The sequence below is a fragment of the Podarcis raffonei genome, chromosome 6 (assembly GCF_027172205.1).
Source record: "Podarcis raffonei isolate rPodRaf1 chromosome 6, rPodRaf1.pri, whole genome shotgun sequence".
Lineage (NCBI taxonomy): Eukaryota > Metazoa > Chordata > Lepidosauria > Squamata > Lacertidae > Podarcis > Podarcis raffonei.
Window position 1 is genome coordinate 89,015,076 of NC_070607.1, and position 18,857 is coordinate 89,033,932.

General features: G+C 43.6%; 1 protein-coding gene across 9 annotated transcripts in view; it reads left to right on the plus strand.

The window, feature by feature from the left end:
- The window catches only part of CDH4 (cadherin 4), a 795,473-nt gene that overhangs the window by 743,050 nt on the left and 33,566 nt on the right, over positions 1 to 18,857 (plus strand). For all 9 annotated transcript variants that reach the window (XM_053394415.1, XM_053394416.1, XM_053394417.1 and 6 more), the window contains 2 exons: positions 9,760 to 9,945; positions 17,695 to 17,948. In XM_053394415.1, the coding sequence (XP_053250390.1) occupies positions 9,760 to 9,945; positions 17,695 to 17,948 (440 nt within the window). The remainder of the gene's footprint in view (positions 1 to 9,759; positions 9,946 to 17,694; positions 17,949 to 18,857) is intronic.

An 18,857-nucleotide genomic window follows, 5' to 3' on the forward strand; every position in this document is an offset into this window, starting at 1 on the left:
AGACTTCAATTTCCTGTTGCCAAAAAAAGGAAGACAGATACATTTGCTTTTCTCAAATTGGAATATAAACCTACTTGTTTAAATTTCAGAGTGACAAAACGTGATCTTTCAAGTCCCCATCTCAAGCCACTTAAAGCTGAAACAAGTACATCATCCACAAATGCCTTTGCATTGTCAGAGCCAAGGACCCTCAAAATTCAAGTAAGCAAAATCCAAAATCACAACACTGGCCTGATTAGCACATAACCATGCTAAGCAATGGGTAACATTAACCATAGTCTATGCTAACCGCAGTTAATAAACCATGGTTAGAGCTGAAGCATTTCACAGAAGATCGTTTAAACTTTGGCCTATTTTGTTCCAGAATAGTTAAAAGCATCAGTGAGAGCAGCAGAGCCTTGAGAGGAGTTTAATTTTTTTTGACACTCTGCAGTCGCAGCTCAGTAGTTTTTGGGTGGTGAAGACTCCTTAAGGAGGAAGTCCAGTTTCACATGGAAGGCGAAAGCTGACTAAGGCTTATAAACCAAATACAAACCTTAGTTGGTAAGTGACCTTTAACCATTGTTGTTGTTGCAAACTCATTAAGAGAGAGAGAGGGAGAGAGAAATGGGGGACACAAGGAGAAGTGGGGGAACCATCAGTTCATATTATTAATGCATTTACACCCAAAAGCTACATACAAAAGTAACAAGTAACATACAAAAGCTGTTACTTGAAAGTAAGAGATCTTTATTCAGGCCCAGCAGCAGACGGTGCTCAAGAGTGAGCAGGGAAAGAAATTCAAAACTGGTCAGAAGCAACAAAGATGTCCGAACAAGTTTCCACACTCCTCCCTGTTATAGGGTGGGTTCTTCCTCTGGTGGCAGATGACAGAGACTACGACACCATGAGAACGGTGTAAAACCAAATCAAATAAAATTTTTATTATAAAACAACAAACAGCAAAGCTTGTGGGTGTTTTTCCTGCAGGTAAATTTCAAACTGCAGCTTTTCCTCCTTTTGTAGTCATGGCCAGCTGTACCCAATTTGCCCAGAGCTTACAGAAACTGTTCTTAAAGGTACAAACATGTTTACTGTTTCTTTGCAGAATGATTCCCAACACTCCCACCATGCTATTAAAGGCAAGGTATGGTTCACTCACTCATGAGACTCTCTCGCCTTATGTGACCATTGGGTTTGCAAACATGTACCCCACCTCTAGTTTCTTTTTCCCTTCAATGAACACCTCAACATTGTGTACAGTTCACAGGTCCTTATCAGGCCATTATAAAACACATTTAATTTGCAAGCAACAGCAGGACATGATGGCAGCATCCAGGAAGTCCCCAGAATATGTCAAAATTAGTACTTGTTTTTTGGGGGTGGTCTCTTTTTTGCCTTGAAAAGGATAGACACCTGACTATTTGAGGGCATGATATTCCTGATAGCATGAATAGTTGTGGTTAATATTTGATCTTCAAGCAAGGTGGTTTTGATGGACCATGCATTAAATTTCATGGCAGCCATGTGTTCTCCAGGGCTGTTACACAGCTTATGTACTGTGCAGCCTAGTCCATGCCAGGTACCCTGTCAGCTTGTCCTGAGCCTATTTGTCATGAACCATTTCATTTGTAACATCTGCCCGTGTTACACATCCCCCTGCTGTGGTATTCTCCCTTCAATGCAACCTCTCTGCAATTTTCACTTTTCCATTAATATGTGTGGAGCCAGGAGGAAGGAATCCATTAGCCAATGCCCCTGTAATATGTATTATGTAATAATGAGGATAAAATGTCCAAAGTGAAAATGAGATGCCGGTGCCAAGGCGCTGCTCTTCTAGATGTGTGCAATGAGATGTAACGTTGCCAGATGTTGCCGACAAAAATGTCCACAATTCAATTAAATGGTCTCCAACCTTCCCCGCGTTGCGCTTTAGTCAGGAAGCAAACCACAGGTAGTAGCTTTATTGAGCTAATATGTATTCACATTGGATTCCTATAAACAGCAGTCTGGGGTACATCTTTGCTATCATAAAGCAGTGTTTGTTGGCAGACTAAAGCAAACTGTTTCTCCTGGCTGGCAGACTCCAATGGCACAGAGTCTTCCAATCCAAGCAACCACCTGTTCTACAAATTCCAACAGCATCACTATAAAGAAGCAAACAAAGACGCCATAATGGTGCAACTTATTCTGGGGTTCATATTATGCTAATCTCTGGATGTCGTGTGGTATCATAGAAGGCAATGTGCATCTGGTGAGTCGGACCATTGGATCACGGGAGCCAGAGTTGTTTCTTCCCCCTTGCTGTAGCTCAGTGGAATCTCACGAATAATGTTCTCTAAGCTGTGCAAGTTGAAATCCTTTGGCCCTGGGACCTTCTGAGGTTGGTGCTCCTTCCCTAGCTGGTGCAACAACATGGGCCAGGGAAGTTGCTATCAAGAAGTCGCTATTGGACTGGGCTGTAGCTCAAAGGTAGAGCTGTAGCTCAGAAGGCAGCTTCTTCTATTCCTACTTAGGTCTAGGTAGAAGGACAAGATGTACACCTATGTGTGTTGCTATGGAGGGGGTGGACTTCCGAACTTAAAAATGGAAAGCGTAATGCTGGTGGTCAAAAAAAGAGGTTTAAAGACTGTCTCAAGGCAGTATAAACACCGACAGCTGGGAAACACTGACCTGCGAGCGCTCCAGTTGGAGAACAGCATATACCAAAGGTGTCATGGACTTTGAAGACACTCGAACTCAGGACGCAAGGGAGAAACGTGCTAAGAGGAAGGCATGCTTGGCAAATCCACACCGTAATCAACTCCTACCCAAGAACCATTGTCCCCACTGTGGAAGGACGTGTGGATCCAGGACTGGCCTCCACAGTTACCTAAGGACTCATTGATAAAACCATGTTTATGGAAGACAATCTTACTCAGCTATAAGTGATCACCAAAGAAAGAAGAAAACGAAGGATTTCAAGGACTACATAAACCCATGCTGAGCTCCACCCAGCCCTTTTGTATTCCTGGCAACTTTGCTCTTAAGATGCACTTCAATTGTGACTGGTTGCTTCGGGGACAAATAGGAATCTTTTGCTTGCTCATGGTTGGCCCTTTGAAGCAGGTTCCCACCCACCCACCCATCTGCTCTGTACTGGCTAACTTGGGGGAGGGTGGATTCTATCATGAAAGGAACATACAGGTTGCCCCATGGTTACCATTCTCTGACATCCAGATTTTGTTTTAAGCTTGCCTTCTACCATCTCCTGTTTGTGGGATTCCTATAGGCCTCTGGTTTGCCATTGGGAGAGCATACTGGTAGAGTGGATCAGCCTTTGATCTTCTCCAATGGGGCTCCTGTTATGCTCTTAATCCCAACCTCCTCCATTTTATAGCCAATAGAAATGAAAACTCTCTGTTGCAATGAATGGAAAGAAGGAAAATGCTCAAGAACGATGAATAAGCAAAGTAAAACCATCCTTATGGGAGGCAGTTTTCAGCTAGGAAGTTTACAGCTTTGAAGCAGCTATTTATGTCAGTCTTTTTAATTTAAGTGGCTCCCTTTAAAGCCACATGACTTGGTTGCCCTCCAGCTGTGCTAGCTGGGGCTGATGAGAACTGTAGCCCGAAAGAATCTGGAGGGCATCAGTTTGGGGAAGGGTGGCTGAAGCTGTTTTGTTCCCAACTGGGATATCTTATAAATTATCTCTGCATTTATGCACACACCCTTTTCTAATGAGACAATTAGCCTTAACTAATGAGCCCATTTACAGATGCCAGCGCTGCCTGTTGCTCATCCCTACCTCTCTCTCTCCATCCCCTTTGCAACCATGTAAGGGTGTGACGGTTTTACTAGAAGAACATATTCAAAAGGCTTTGGAGCAGAACAAGAAAACGGTGCTCCCCATGGAGATGGAGAATTGAATCGATGCCTGAGAAAGAAGAGTACAAATCAGAACTTTCTTGAAGATTTCATTCCTTATTATCCAAATCCACAGCCCCCCCCCCTTTTTATTTTTACAAATAGCCCCAAAGTCAGTGAAATGACACTGTGGAAAGAATTTGGATTTTTCCATTGGAAAATTATGTTTAAATAAAAGGTAAAGGGACCCCTGACCCTTAGGTCCAGTAGTGACCAACTCTGGGGTTGCGGTGCTCATCTCACTTTATTGGCCATGGGAGCCGGAGTACAGCTTCCGGGTCATGTGGCCAGCATGACTAAGCCACTTCTGGCGAACCAGAGCAGCGCACGGAAACGCCGTTTACCTTCCCGCCGGAGCGGTACCTATTTATCTACTTGCAGTTTGACATGCTTTCGAACTGCTAGGTTGGCAGGAGCAGGGACCAAGCAACGGGCGCTCACCCCGTCGCAAGGATTCGAACCGCCAACCTTCTGATCAGCAAGTCCTAGGCTCTGTGGTTTAACCCACAGCACCACCCACGTCCCTTTATGTTTAAATAAAACTAATCCAACCATATCAGCCCCTCCTGCATGAGCTCCACACACAAAAAGGTGTGTAAATAATTACGCATTTCATAACAAAAAAGTATATAAAGTCTTTATTTAACTCCCTATTTTATCCCAATGTATGCATTTCCAAACATACTATTTGCTAATCTTTAATGCATTTTGGGCAAACAATTCTCAAAGGCATCCCTCACTTCTTAATGTATGAGTCTCACTTTACAGAGGGCAGTCCTTCATTTGAAGAACTGCCCAGTCTTCGGTCCATTTAATAATTTTAAAAATTTGGAAACGAAATCATGGGCTGGTCAACAATTAGCACCTGGACAGAAAACCAGGTAACCACACAATTCACCTGGTCAGCTTTGTGAGATGCACTGTATGTCTCGTTCAGTTATATGCTAGATTTACATCTATGCATATAAATTAGCATATGCAAACATATTTAGCAAATCAGTGTCCCCTTTTGTCTTCTTTTAGTGTTTTGTTTCCTCTTCTTTTGGTGATGAGTAAGTGGCCAACTTATCCTGATTTGCTTGTGCAACGCTTCCACGGTGCTAACGCTATGACTATTCTTTATGGAGCATTTGTTCTGATTTGTTTCTGGGGTGGTTACATGACAATGAACATCCATCCTTTTTTGCTTGTGTGGTGCTTATGCTTCTTCCCAATCATTCAGCACACACTTTTCAATGCATTTCTCGACCATTTCCGTAACTGGAAAGAGTAATAAAACAACAACAACAAGTGAATCGACTGTGCCATAGAACTCTTTAATCCACTTTACTGGGACTAACCTGAATTTTCAATATGTTTTTGAATCCTTCCCACACAACAGTGACAGTCTGGAGTCAGGCTAAGAATCCACAGCTGCACACTTAGGATCGGATATCCTTTCATCCAAAACAATCCATCTGGGGTCACTACTACTTCCTGGATCGGCATTTAGGGTCCCAAAAAAAGAGTTAGAATCCTCATCTTCCTTGAAGGGGGTGGGGGATGAAGATTATCCACTTACTATGACTGCACCAGCCTAATGCATGCTTCATCCAACTCAAGTGTTATGGGATAGCTATTGTGCTTAAAGTGATCTTGAGGGTGTGCTCTCAGCGAAGGACGAAACTGAAAATGCATTCCGCTCCGAGCACAGATAAAAGCAATCTTATCTTAGAGTGTATACTTCAGCAAGTTTTCATGTACAGATTTAATACTGATTGCTGCTACTTCTGGACATTTTTCCAATAACTTTTGACACTTTGGAACACATTCTCTGTGATTCTGTTCCTTCACAGCAATAGACTTACATTTTCTAGATAACTTCTTTTGGAGCAGGGACAGGGACCCTTCAGCCCTCCAGATCTTGCAGGACTACAACTCCCATCTGACTGTTTGCCATGCTGGCAGGGGCTGATGGGACTTGGTTGTCCAATGACCTCTGGAGGGCCACAGGTTTCCTACCCCATTCTAGAGGTTAAAAGGAATGCTTAGAAATTCTCCAAATTCTCAGTCCAAAATGCTCTCAAGACTACTGTTCTTTTTGGTCTGTTGTGTTTTCCAGAAGCAAAAAAAAAACCCACAAAAACATAATTGTAGAATAATGCGCTTAATTTCCACAACATATTCCTGCCTGAGCTTATTTTGGTTACCTTGGTGCAGAAACTGGATTTTGCTTGAAATCAAGGGAAGATTTAGTTAACTTCCCATTCACCTGAGGTGCCACAAGACACTTAATCTCAGGGTTGTGGGTTCGAAACCTATATTGAGCAAAAGATTCCTGCATTGCAGGGGGTTGGACTAGATGACCTTTGTGGTCACTTCCAACTCTGTGATTCTACATGGAGCTGGTTACAAAAAAAAATAATATTCAAACAGTTCTCACTGAAGCAGCACTCTTGGGTTACCCTCCACAATCAAATAATGTTGGGGTGGCTCCTGTTTCACGTTATCCATTCCTCGGGCCCGAAACAAAGGTACGTTCGATGAGAAAGCAAGCTCAACAAAACTTGAAAACGGAAGCCCCTGCTTGCTTTTTTTATTATTCTTATTTTTATCAGATCAGAATTTTAACGTGTCCTCTCCACCCTCACCCCCGCCAAGAGTTTGCGAGATAAAGATCTTCTATTGTTGAGCCAAAGAGCTCTTAAAGGTCATTGGCACAGGAGCTCCATCACTAAGCCTGGGATGAGATCCCATTTTGGATAAATTCACAATTTTTCTTCCTAACAAGATGATAGTATCAGGGCTGGAGCGTACAGGAGTGTTGGGTTACAGATGAAAGGCTATTGTGTTCTCAAAGGCAGACTCTGCGAGTTTCTGTGCAATACACAAGGCCCCAGAAGTCAAGTAGTTTGATGAAAGGGCTTCTCTCTTTATTAGCTTTTGAATACAGATAAAAGTACAGTTTTCCTGTGAAAGTCTAATGCAAGCTTCGAAGGCTTCTCCACCCCCACCCCCCTTTTTGTGTGTGCTCACAGCTCTTTGGTACAGCATCTCCTTTGCATGCAAAAGGCCACGGGTTCAATCCCTGGCATCGCCAGATAAGGCTGAGAATGCCTCCCCCCCCCCGAAACTCTGGCAATGTGCTACCCCAGTGTAGATCATACTGAACTTGCTATACGACAACTTCCCAACTTCCTAAATAGCTCAGTTGGTTAGAGCAGGGGGGCACAGGGGCAGTTGCCCCAGGTGCAAAATTGTTTTGTTGTTGTTTAGTCGTTTAGTCGTTTCTGACTCTTCGCGACCCCATGGACCAGAGCACGCCAGGCACTCCTGTCTTCCACTGCCTCCCGCAGTTTGGTCAAACTCATGTTCGTAGCTTCAAGAACACTGTCCAACCATCTCGCCTTCTGTCGTCCCCTTCTCCTTGTGCTCTCCATCTTTCCCAACATCAGGGTCTTTTCCAGGGAGTCTTCTCTTCTCATGAGGTGGCCAAAGTATTGGAGCCTCAGCTTCAGGATCTGTCCTTCCAGTGAGCACTCAGGGCTGATTTCCTTCAGAATGGAGAGGTTGATCTTCTTGCAGTCCATGGGACTCTCAAGAGTCTCCTCCAGCACCATAATTCAAAAGCATCAATTCTTCGGTGATCAGCCTTCTTTATGGTCCAGCTCTCACTTCCATACATCACTACTGGGAAAACCATAGCTTTAACTATATGGACCTTTGTCGGCAAGGTGATGTCTCTGCTTTTTAAGATGCTGTCTAGGTTTGTCATTGCTTTTCTCCCAAGAAGCAGGCGTCTTTTAATTTCGTGGCTGCTGTCACCATCTGCAGTGATCATGGAGCCCAAGAAAGTAAAATCTCTCACTGCCTCCATTTCTTCCCCTTCTATTTGCCAGGAGGTGATGGGACCAGTGGCCATGATCTTCGTTTTTTTTTATTTTGAGCTTCAAACCATATTTTGCGCTCTCCTCTTTCACCCTCATTAAAAGGTTCTTTAATTCCTCCTCACTTTCTGCCAGGGGTGCCAAATTTCAACACCCAGTGCTGCCTCAATACAGCTGCACGCTTCCATCGCTGGGCTCCATGTCGTGAATTCTTTACGGCGCTTTAGCAGAAATGCTCAGAGTTCCAGGTTCTTCAGTGCAGTATATTTATTGTGAGCTATATATACAAATATCTACAGGCTATAATACACGAGCAGTTCATACAGTCAAACAGAGTACCTGGCTGCACCTTAAGTCAAATAGGAAGACCTCTAACTCTCTCTCTCTGACCACACTCCTCTATACCACCCATTTACTGCTGGGCAGGTTTCCCTTTTAAACCAATGACAGCCAATCAACTGTCAGCACATTACTGCTGAGTTACTCTGACCCAGCACTTCCATAGAAAGTATTGCAGGCTGATTGCATCAGCCAGTTGCATCAGCTAGCAAGCTCAAGCCTACAGACTCTCACACAGCATTCTGTGAATCCTGACACTCCATTGAAAATGTCTTCTCCATGCAAACCAGGAAGCACCCTCTCCAGACAACGGGACAACTCTTCGTGTCTTATCTCTGCGGCTGCAATCTCCTGAAAGTCGTGGACACTATTAAGCAGTTGAATGTGCATCCGTACTGCCGTCTGTTTCTCTCCCTCCCAGGTGGCATGCTAAGCCACTGGAAGGCAGAAAGGGCAACAGTAGGAGGATCTAAGGCCAATGGCAGGCAGAGGCAACTAATTCTAGCTCCTCCTCCCTACCGACTTCCACAAGAACAACAATGAGAGTAAGGAGGAGGAAGCCTGACAGGTAGAATGACCCTTTGGACTGTGAAATATACTCAGAGTCCTGTAGTGATTTCATGCTCTTTATTGTAGCTTGTAAAACAGTGATTGAATTTCCCCCCAAATTTCCCCCTCAGGCTCTTATATACATTATTTACACAATGAGTCCTGTCTGATTGGCTGGGTTCTGCTTCCCTCCTGGAGCCTGATTGGTCTTTTCCTGCAGGCCAATCAGTTGTTGCATTCTACGATCCTACCAGCCTAATAGGCTGATTAACTTCCTCCTGGAGCCTGACTGGTCTTTTCCTGCAAGCCAATCAGTTGTTGCATTCTAGGATCCTACTTGCCTATTGTTCTAGGATCCAAGCTTAGTACATAACAGACTGGTTGTAAGTAAGAAGGCTGGCAAGGTGGGACTGGCTGAGGTTGGCATGGCAACAGCCCATTTGGCCTACTGGATCAGCCTCCACTGTGTTGTAGTGGGAGATACTGTTACCAGATGACCTGTGGACCTTCTCAGTCTGCTATTCAGGTGCTGACTATTGATGGCCAACTTCATGGCCCCTCACAGTCTCCCTCCTTGTGGTTCTTTATCTTTAAACCGGGCTTGGACTTGACAGACCTCCCATTAGAGAACTGTCCTTCAGACGACCATTGAGAGGTTTTTAAGTCACGGTGCCAATTTATGTATTTTATGATAATTACTGTCAGTGTTCTTATTTCTTAAGTGTTTTTTAAATATTTCCTTGGTTGTTGTAAACTGCGGTATCATCATTTTTGTTGGAGGGTGGTATAGAAAACTCTTAATTAATTAGCAAAATAAACAGCGGAGGCAGATTGGGAAATGCACTTGCTGTTACTGAACCTCTGTGTTTAACTCTGATTGTTCAGAGCCTCCAAGGATACAGACAACCAGGTGAACACGCATTGAAGATACAATGGGCACTTTACCCAATACACATACACATTCCAAGAGTTCACTTGGTTGTCTGAAAAGGGTACCTGAAAAAGTAAACTCTGGGCCCACACGTTTTCTGTACCATCCCAGTTGGTCTTCCATTATGTGAAGATGTGATGAACACACAAACATGCATGCTTCTAACAGCACTTTCTTTTTCCTTTTCAGTATTCCGGTGAGGTCCCAGAAAACAGAGTGGAAGTTGTGGTCGCTAATTTGACAGTCATGGATAGAGATCAGCCTCACTCGCCCAACTGGAATGCCGTTTACCGGATTATCAGTGGAGACCCTTCTGGTCACTTCACCATCAGGACAGACCCCGTTACCAATGAAGGGTTGGTAACAGTTGTGAGGGTATGTACATTGTGCTGCTCACCTCATTTGGGGCCCCATCCTTCTACTCACCCCATTGGAGTTCTGTCGTAGGTAATTTATGGGGAGATTTCTGTCTGTAGAAGAGTTAGTCAAGATCTTCTAATGAAGGGGTCTGGACCATAAAGGACGTTTGCAAGGGTGGAGACCATGGGTGCAACACTCTACCTCCAATTTTTAGCTTGCCCTCAGGGCTTTCCTCAGAACCTGTCCCACCACAGCTCCTCTTCCCAGGCCATGTCTCTCACTGAATAGGCCCTTAAATTAGTATGACCAATTCACCCTATTGATTTCAATGGGTCTACACGAACCAAGTCCAACTCTGGATCTAACCAATTCTCCTCAAAACGAGACATTACCAACATCAGTGGCACCTATGCATACCTGATAATATCTCATTTAAGCTTTAGACCCAGAGCGCAATGCCCATACCATTAACCTGCATGCGGAGGTGATTGTTGCCTTTTGTCTTTCCAAAAAGAAACCCACATTTGCTATTTGTTTGAAAACGCTGCTTAGAAAATCAGCAGCATGGGTCAACACCTTCTCTCCCCTTGTGTTATTATGCACAGAGAACATCAAGCGAATCACTTAGCAGATAAGATTCCTGCAACTGTTTTCCATAGAGTCTGTGGCATAGACCATCAAGACAAGAAAGGATGTGCGAATGAATAGGCTGCTCTGATCGGCAAGGACTTGCGCAGTGTGTCCGATACACTGTTCTCGAAAAGAATCTTCTTTTTTGCAAGCATGTTGCTGAGAACAGAGCTTTTTCAATCTTTTGAAAAGTGTGACCTTCCCATAGCAGCAATTTTTTTTAATGTACTATGCTGCGCTGCTAAAGTTGAAAGAGCAGCATTGTGAGAGAGTGATTCATGGGCGAAGAACATTTGCTGCTACCTAACAAACTGCCCTGCCTCCGAATGCAATGCCATCCGTGAAATGCCACAAGGATGGAGGGAGAAGCTTGTGAGCTTGTTCTTGCATTGACCTTGGGGACATTCACGGTTGTTACCTGGTTAAGCAATTATTATTTTTAAAGTCATTTTAACTTGCTCCATCTGTGGTTCCTGCAACCTTCACACACACACACACACACACATACCTAAAACCTCATCCCTTTTCATCGCCCTTATCTTGGATTCAATCCATGACCTATAAGACAATTTTCTGTTGCTTGCATCTTTCTTCATCATCAATGGTAGCATTTTACCGATCCATTCAGAATTCTCCCATGGAATCCAACAGCCTTACTGCCTGAGAATCACTCTCCGACAGGGAAGGGAACCGAGGGCCTGGAGTCTGAATCTGTCTGGCTCTTCAGATGCCCTAAGCCAGGCATCCCCAAACTCGGCCCTCCAGATGTTTTGGGACTACAATTCCCATCATCCCTGGCCACTGGTCCACGTTTTTACAGAGTTGCTGAGCCAGAGATGGGTTTATCAGGGAGAGTGGGAAGAAAACAAGGCCCCATCGCACTCCCTGCAAGTGTCCCAATTTTCCAGGGACAGTCCTGGAGTTGCAGAAGCCATCTCAGTTTTTGAGTTGATCTGGAATATCCTGGTCTTCTTTTTACCTCCCCTCCATGTCTCGGAGAACAATTAAAAGTGTAGGTGTCATCCACACTGGTGGCTATCACTACATTTTGTAGGAGAGTGAATTTCACAGTTTAGATCTTTGCCATGTAAAGAAATACTTCCTTTAATCTGCCCTGAATTTCCCACCATTCATCTTCCTTGAATAGCCTCAAGTTCTAATGCTGTAAGAGATGGAGGAAATCTCCCGCCCGCCCTTTTAGTCCACAATACATAATATTATACAGCTCTATCATGTTGTCCCTCTCTTGCCTTTTTCCAAAGGAAAAAGCGCCAAACGTCATAACTTTTCCTCAACAGGGGAATTTCTACAGCCCCTTGATCATTTTTGTTCCCCCTTCTGGCATCTTGAGTTCATCAAGCCTTGCCTTCATCCCCATTTATAGGCCTTGTGCCAGAAACGGGAACTATTTCTCCAAGAAATCATCCTTGAAATTAGGATGAAAGCCGCTTTTTCTGTTATACATATATATATGCATATATAACAGTCAAAAAAATTCCATGCTTTGTTCGCCCACCCTTAATAAAAGGACTTACCATACTTTTCTGTGTATAAGAGGAGGTTTTTTTCTTTAAAAATCGTGCTAAAAAGTGGGGGTCGTCTTATACATGGGTAGTGCATAAGGTTTGTTTGTTTGTTTGATTGGTTGCTGCTGAGGCTGTCAGCGGCTATTGTGCATGTTATTGGTTGCTGCGTTAATGAGGGGTGTTGATTGGCTGATGTTCTGGCAGTTGGGTGGGCGATTAGCAGCTTCTGCTGGCAATGGGACAGACGGGAGGTGTATTTAGTGATGTGCACAGGTGAGCGACTTTCATCAATCCCCCCTAATAAAAGCTCAACAACTCTGTGCTATCTCCCTCCATTTTCTTAAATTTGAGTCCCCCAAAATAGGGGTCATTTTATACATGGGGTCGTCTTATAGACAGAAAAGTACGGTATTTACTAGCATTCGTCAGAAGTTTTTATATTAGGGATTGTCTCTTCCAGTTCACACTTCACCCAATTTTGCAGTGCTGTCCTTAATCCAAAAGAGGAGGGCAAAGAAGTATAATTGGAGCAAAGTTAACGTACCTATCAATTTGTAGATTAGCTAAAATAATGAACAAATTTACCTTATCACAGTGAAATCCCTTGCAAAAATGTGTATATTAGGCAAAGAGTAGAGTGGTACCTCAGGTTAAGCACTTAATTAGTTCCGGAGGTTCTTAACCTGAAACTGTTCTTAACCTGAAGCACCACTTTAGCTAATGGGGCCTCCTGCTGCCGCCGCACCGCTGGAACCCGATTTCTGTTCTTAACCTGAAGCACTATTTCTGGGTTAGCGGAGTCTGTAACCTGAAGCATATGTAACCTGAAGCGTATGTAACCCGAGGTACCACTGTACTGGTTAGAGTATTGGACCAGGCCCTGGGAGAATAGGATTCAAATCCTCACTCAGCCTTGCATCTCACTGAATGAACTAGTCCCAGTCTCTCAGCCAGACCTACCTCACAGGGCTGTTGTGAGAATAAAAATAGAAGGGAGAGGACCATGTACACCACCCTGAGGTCATTGGAAGAAAGGCAGGATATAAATATAATCAATAGTAAATAAATTTAAAAGCCTTAAATAAATAGAAGCATGTGTCTATGAGGAGAACAAAAGTGAATAGATGCAGAAAAGGCAAAATAAAAAAGCAGAGAGAAATCTAAATTGACAAATTTGCTGTGGTTTGATCAAGTGGGGTTGAGGACCCAGCATATCCCAAACAGCTGGATGGCACACTTTGAAAAATCATATCAATCAAATAACTCTTCAGAGACTTCTGGATCCCTCACTAAAACCTGTGTAGCTGCAGCCCTTTTAACCGGCTTTCACTGTAAGTTTGTCTTCCACGCGAACTTTGTGTGCCGAGAGGCAACGAATGATGTACAATTTCAATTTTGTTTTTTCATCTCAACGAAAGCTATTTCCTTGGTGGCGCAAGATACTTATCTCCCTCGCAAGCCTTGTAAACAGGGGTGGGGGACGAGGAGGAGAGGGGAGTCTGGCTTTTCCGTTCCACGTAGGGCCTACATAGAATCTCCAAGTGCTGCAATAGGTACCCTGTGGCATTTAGCTCAATAAAATGTTAATATGAACCCTACGTGGATTACAGAAATGGTTTTGAAATGGAGGCATTCTCCCTGACATAACAGCGAGAAGTTGTAGCTTGTTCCCGATAGTTAAAGATGCCTTTAGAACAAAAAGGTACTTTATTATTATTATATATATTTATATATATTGTAATAATAAAATAATAGCTCTCAGACATAGCTCGATTTATCTGCATTATGTGCTCTCAGTTCCACTAGAAAGAGGTCACAGCAATCCTCTCAAACTCCAAAGCCGCTAGGTAGGACCTGTCTAAGCTTTTAGAGACACAATGAAATAATGTGCAATAAACAGGGCATCTGGGCGACAGTGGGACAAAATGTATAGTCGACTCATCATAAACAGTCAGCCCAAAGCTTTAATTTCTCAAAGGGTTTCCTCACATTTGGCAGGAGGGGTTGTTGGCCCGAAGCAAGGAATTATGGACATATTATTATTATTTAATAATTATTATAAAAATTATGCTTGCCCTCCATGAGAACAAACATGGGATGTTGTCGTAGGCTGAATCAGACCATTGGTCCTTCAAACTCAATGATGTCTACACAGACTAGCAGTAGCTCTCCAGTTCTTCAGACAATGGGCATTCTCAGCCCCTACCTAGAGAAGCCAAGGACCTTTAGCCATCTGTCTTGGATGCTTCAGTTGAGATTACTGCATAGCAGGGGGTTGGCCCACTAGATGACGCTTTGGGTCCCTTCCAACTATACTATTCTATGATTCAGGCTGCAGACTGTGTTCATATTATTGGACATTCTCCATGTAGCAAACTCTCTGCTACTAATTACCAATTACTGGTGTAGGTAAAAGGTAAAGGGACCCCTGATCGTTAGGTCCAGTCGCGGATGACTCTGGGGTTGCGGCGCTCATCTCACTTTATTGGCCGAGGGAGCCGGCGTACAGCTTCCAGGTCATGTGGCCAGCATGACTAAGCCGCTTCTGGCAAACCAGAGCAGCGCATGCAAATGCTGTTTACCTTCCTGCTGGAGCGGTACCTATTTATCTACTTGCACTTTGGCATGCTTTTGAACTGCTAGGTTGGCAGGAGCAGGGACCGAGCAACGGGAGCTCATCCCGTCGTGGGGATTCGAAGCCCTAGGCTCTGTGGTTTAGACCACAGTGCCACCTGTGTCCCATAGACATACTGGCATAGACTGGAGCAAAGTACCATGAAGTTTTCAACAGGGGTCGCCAACTCAGTGCCCATTGGTGCTAGTGTGCTTGCCAGTGCCTCTGGTGGTCTTACTATACATTTCCTCAAAAGTCCATAGTGCTTGAAAGACTCTTTGCTCTTCCTGCTCGGTTCCTGTTTGCACCGGCTCTGCCTCTCCTACATTGAACATGTCCCCTTAGGCATACCCACATTTCATTGAGTGCCAAGACTGGGCACCCACCCTCTCAGATCTTTGAAACACAGGAGAGGTGCAAAGGGCTTCTCCCTGTGGGTGAGCAATGTGATAGATTATGAACGTGCTGCAATTCCCAGAGTAGCTTAACATTCAATCCCTCTTCCCAGGGAGCTCTGGGAATTGTAGCTCCGGGAGGGGAATAAGGGGGTCCTTTGGGGGAAGCCATGGCAGTCTGAAGTGGCATAAGAGTGCTTTCAGTGTATGTTATAGGAGAGTTTACTCAGGCCATAGTAGGCTATCAAACCCTATATTCCATTCAGTGTCTCCAACTGAACTGTTTCAGCAAATTCTATTTTGATAACTCCACTCAAGGTTAACCGAAGCAGGGGGGAGAGAAATTAAACCTTTTCTCCTGAGATGTTTTACTTGCAGTAAGCTATTCTTTCTTAAATGCCTCCTAGCCATGTAACTTTTGTTTTCAGTGCCTGACATAACAGCACCGTTCTGGCCCCTTGAGATGTGAACTAATAAATATTAGAGAAAGCTTACTTAATCTTTGCCGGTCTGTTCAAATGTGCCACCACCAAGTTTTTATTAAGCCATATGTTCATAGTGAATATCCTGTGTTCTGCTCTGAGCTCCTGAGCTGTTGAAGAAGACAGTAGATAGATAGATTTCTATGCTTTCTGACTTCTGACAGTGTAAATGTACAGGTTGGGTTCTGACTATTAAGCCCTATGACATAAATGTATCAGGAATTAGGTGGCCAGCAAATTGGTGGATAACGCACAAAATATATTAGGGGACACACAGGAGGAACAAAGTGCATTCCAAGGGTGGTGTGGAAACTTTGTCTCACAGGTTAAACGTCTAAGTAGAGAAGTGATATCTATCATATTAACACTTCCATCTTAAATATGTTGGGGTGAGAGACTTGTCTGGCACTGCCTCTGTGGATCTGGCACATTTAAATAGGCTAAAGTCCTTATGTGTGGTTATGCATGCAGTATTCCCACTGAAAGGATGATTCAGATCTTAGCCCTGGTCTTCTGTAACTCAGATTAACCCCCAGGTTGGGAGCCCAGATTTAAAAAGAAGGTTCCCCGAGAAATCTGAAATTACACTGGTAAAAGTTGGCAATACTATGACCCCCCATTTCAATCCTATTTAGATTTGCACAGAATTATGACAAAAGGGTTTCTTGATTTTCACCATTATCATAATCATCATCAGAGGGACAATTTAGACATCGGCAGTGGTAGCTGTACTATTTAGACAGGCCTTCAGAATACGATTTCCACCCCTTTTAACCAACCAGTATCCACTAGTATTTAATTGATTTTTTAATGGATATGTGTTTTATTGATTTTGGGGGGTGGGGAAACATAAGCCATCTTGGTATGAAAGCATGAATAATAAAATAAATAAATATTAATAGTATTCGTGGCAAATCAAGCTTTCTGCAAAGTGCAGGCAACCATGTGTTGTTATCTGAGTGACCAAATGGTTTTTCTATAAGTTTGATGCATGTTTTCTGTCATTCTTATGTTGCTTAGGTAAAATTTTCTTTGTGCAGTGTATAAATTTGTTACACAAATCCTAACAATAGTGATTATTGATACTACTATTGTTGTGACGCTGCAGTTCAATCAGCTATGCCAGATAAGGCTGGCTGTGTGTTCTATCTTGCTTCTAAGGGTTTATACAAACAATCAATAAATATGTGCAAAAATGCATACTATAGGCATTTTACTGAATGCACACTATTTTGACATTTTATTTTGTTCGTATTTTGCTTTGTTTGGCAGAGCACTTGAAGAGCCATCACTTGCTTTTGAAATAAATACAAATCACCCTTTAAGGGTGCCATTAGACATATTATTATCCATCCTGCAACAGGCTAATATGGCTACCCACTTGGGCAGGCCACAAGAAACAGCATCACTGGACAGATGACAGAGCTTAGGATTCCAGCAGGACCCACATCAGATGCCTGCCTTGCTTCCCCATTTTAGGGAGGGGAAAAGGTCATTGCTGCATAGCTAAGTCTGGGAGCTACCAGATATTTTCCCCACAATGTCTCCAACATAGTCTCGCTCCAGTGGCATTGTGGGGAAATGAAAACAGCAGCTAACAGTCACCTGACACTCATTGCAGCACTGCTGTTGTCTTGTGGCACCACAACCACCACCTAGGACTGCTAAGGCAAAAGGGTGCCCAGCAGGGATTATTTGGCGACTACCTCCACAAACCTAGAGCTATCTCTGCCGTTGAAAGCCTTTCCCAAGACACTTACGTTGTGGGATGCAGGGAAAGCATCTATCCAAACCGGACAGCGTAGGTCATGTTATTCTGAAGTGTTGTCTTCCAGCATTCTGGAGGATTGACAGTCCCACATCAGCTAAAGCAATCTGACCATGTGACAAATGCATGGACTCAACCATGAGGGACGTATGCCAGGTAAACAGTCAAGTTTGTTTGCCATTAAAAAGGCGTTCTTTCACAATTACTGTGGCTATTGCCCTTGAAAGATAAAATGTGCCTCTGAAATGCCCGTGAGATAATGAGATAGCTAGCGATTATCATATTTCCAGTCTGTAGTTCATGTGCACAGATTTTCTGTCTCTTTTGTGTATTTCTTTGCATTTCCTAGGAAGTTGACTATGAGATGAACAGAGCCTTTATGCTGACAGTGATGGTGTCCAACCAAGCTCCTCTGGCCAGTGGCATCCAAATGTCCTTCCAGTCTACTGCTGGAGTCACCATTTCAGTCACCGATGTCAATGAACCACCCTACTTCCCCACAAACCACAAGCTCATCAGGCTGGAGGAAGGAGTACCTACAGGGACGGCATTGATGACTTTTTCAGCTGTGGATCCTGACCGGTTCATGCAGCAAGCTGTAAGGTGAGAAGGAACCCCTATCTAAAACATTGCATTTCCTTGGAAAGTATCAGGGAAGAAGGGGCACTGTCTGTTTACTACTATCCTTTGTCTATATGGATGCTGAAGATGATTTAGCATCCACGGTGTACCTTGAATCTGGGTTTTTGACCTAGATGTTTCTAGTGTAGTCAATTCTACCATTATGATAAAATGCTCTGGGTTGAACTGTCTGAATACAGGGTAGCATAATCATAGGATCACCCTGCTTAAGAGGGTTGTTGTTATTTATTTATTTTTACCATACATCATGTGCAGATGTGGAGGGAAATATCTGCAAGAATATATATTATAGGGATAGCCAACATTGCTGGACTCCCATTGATCATGCTGGTTGGGAGTGATGAGAGTTAGAGTCAAATAGGCACCATGTTGGTTTCTGGTGACTTGTGAAAGTCAGTTGGTAGTTTACCACACCTCAACCAGTGTGATGTATCAGCCAAACCCTGGTTGAGAATTCAGAAGTTTCCTGTTCCCAGCAGACAGCTTCTTTCAGAGTCCCCAGTTAAGGGGAAGTCTCCTCTCCCACATGGTTCAAAATAAGAAGGTGTTTATTGTCTCCGGACACAAGACACAGCTAAACACTACTACCTACAGAAATGCTTGTACTCACAGAACAATTGTCATTGCATGATGTTGAATTCCACCTATCGTGTATTAATTGCCCCATACTTTTTCATGTGCCTCTCCCATAATGCTAGAAATCAGGGTCATCCGATGAAGTTGGAGGTTGGAAGAGTCAGAACAGACACAGGAAAGTGTAGTTATACCAGCTCGTAGTTAAACCATGGCCACCATCTTTAAAGGAGGATTGGACAAAATCATGGAGCATTAGGCTACCAGTGGCTACTAGCCATGATGGCTATGCTCTGC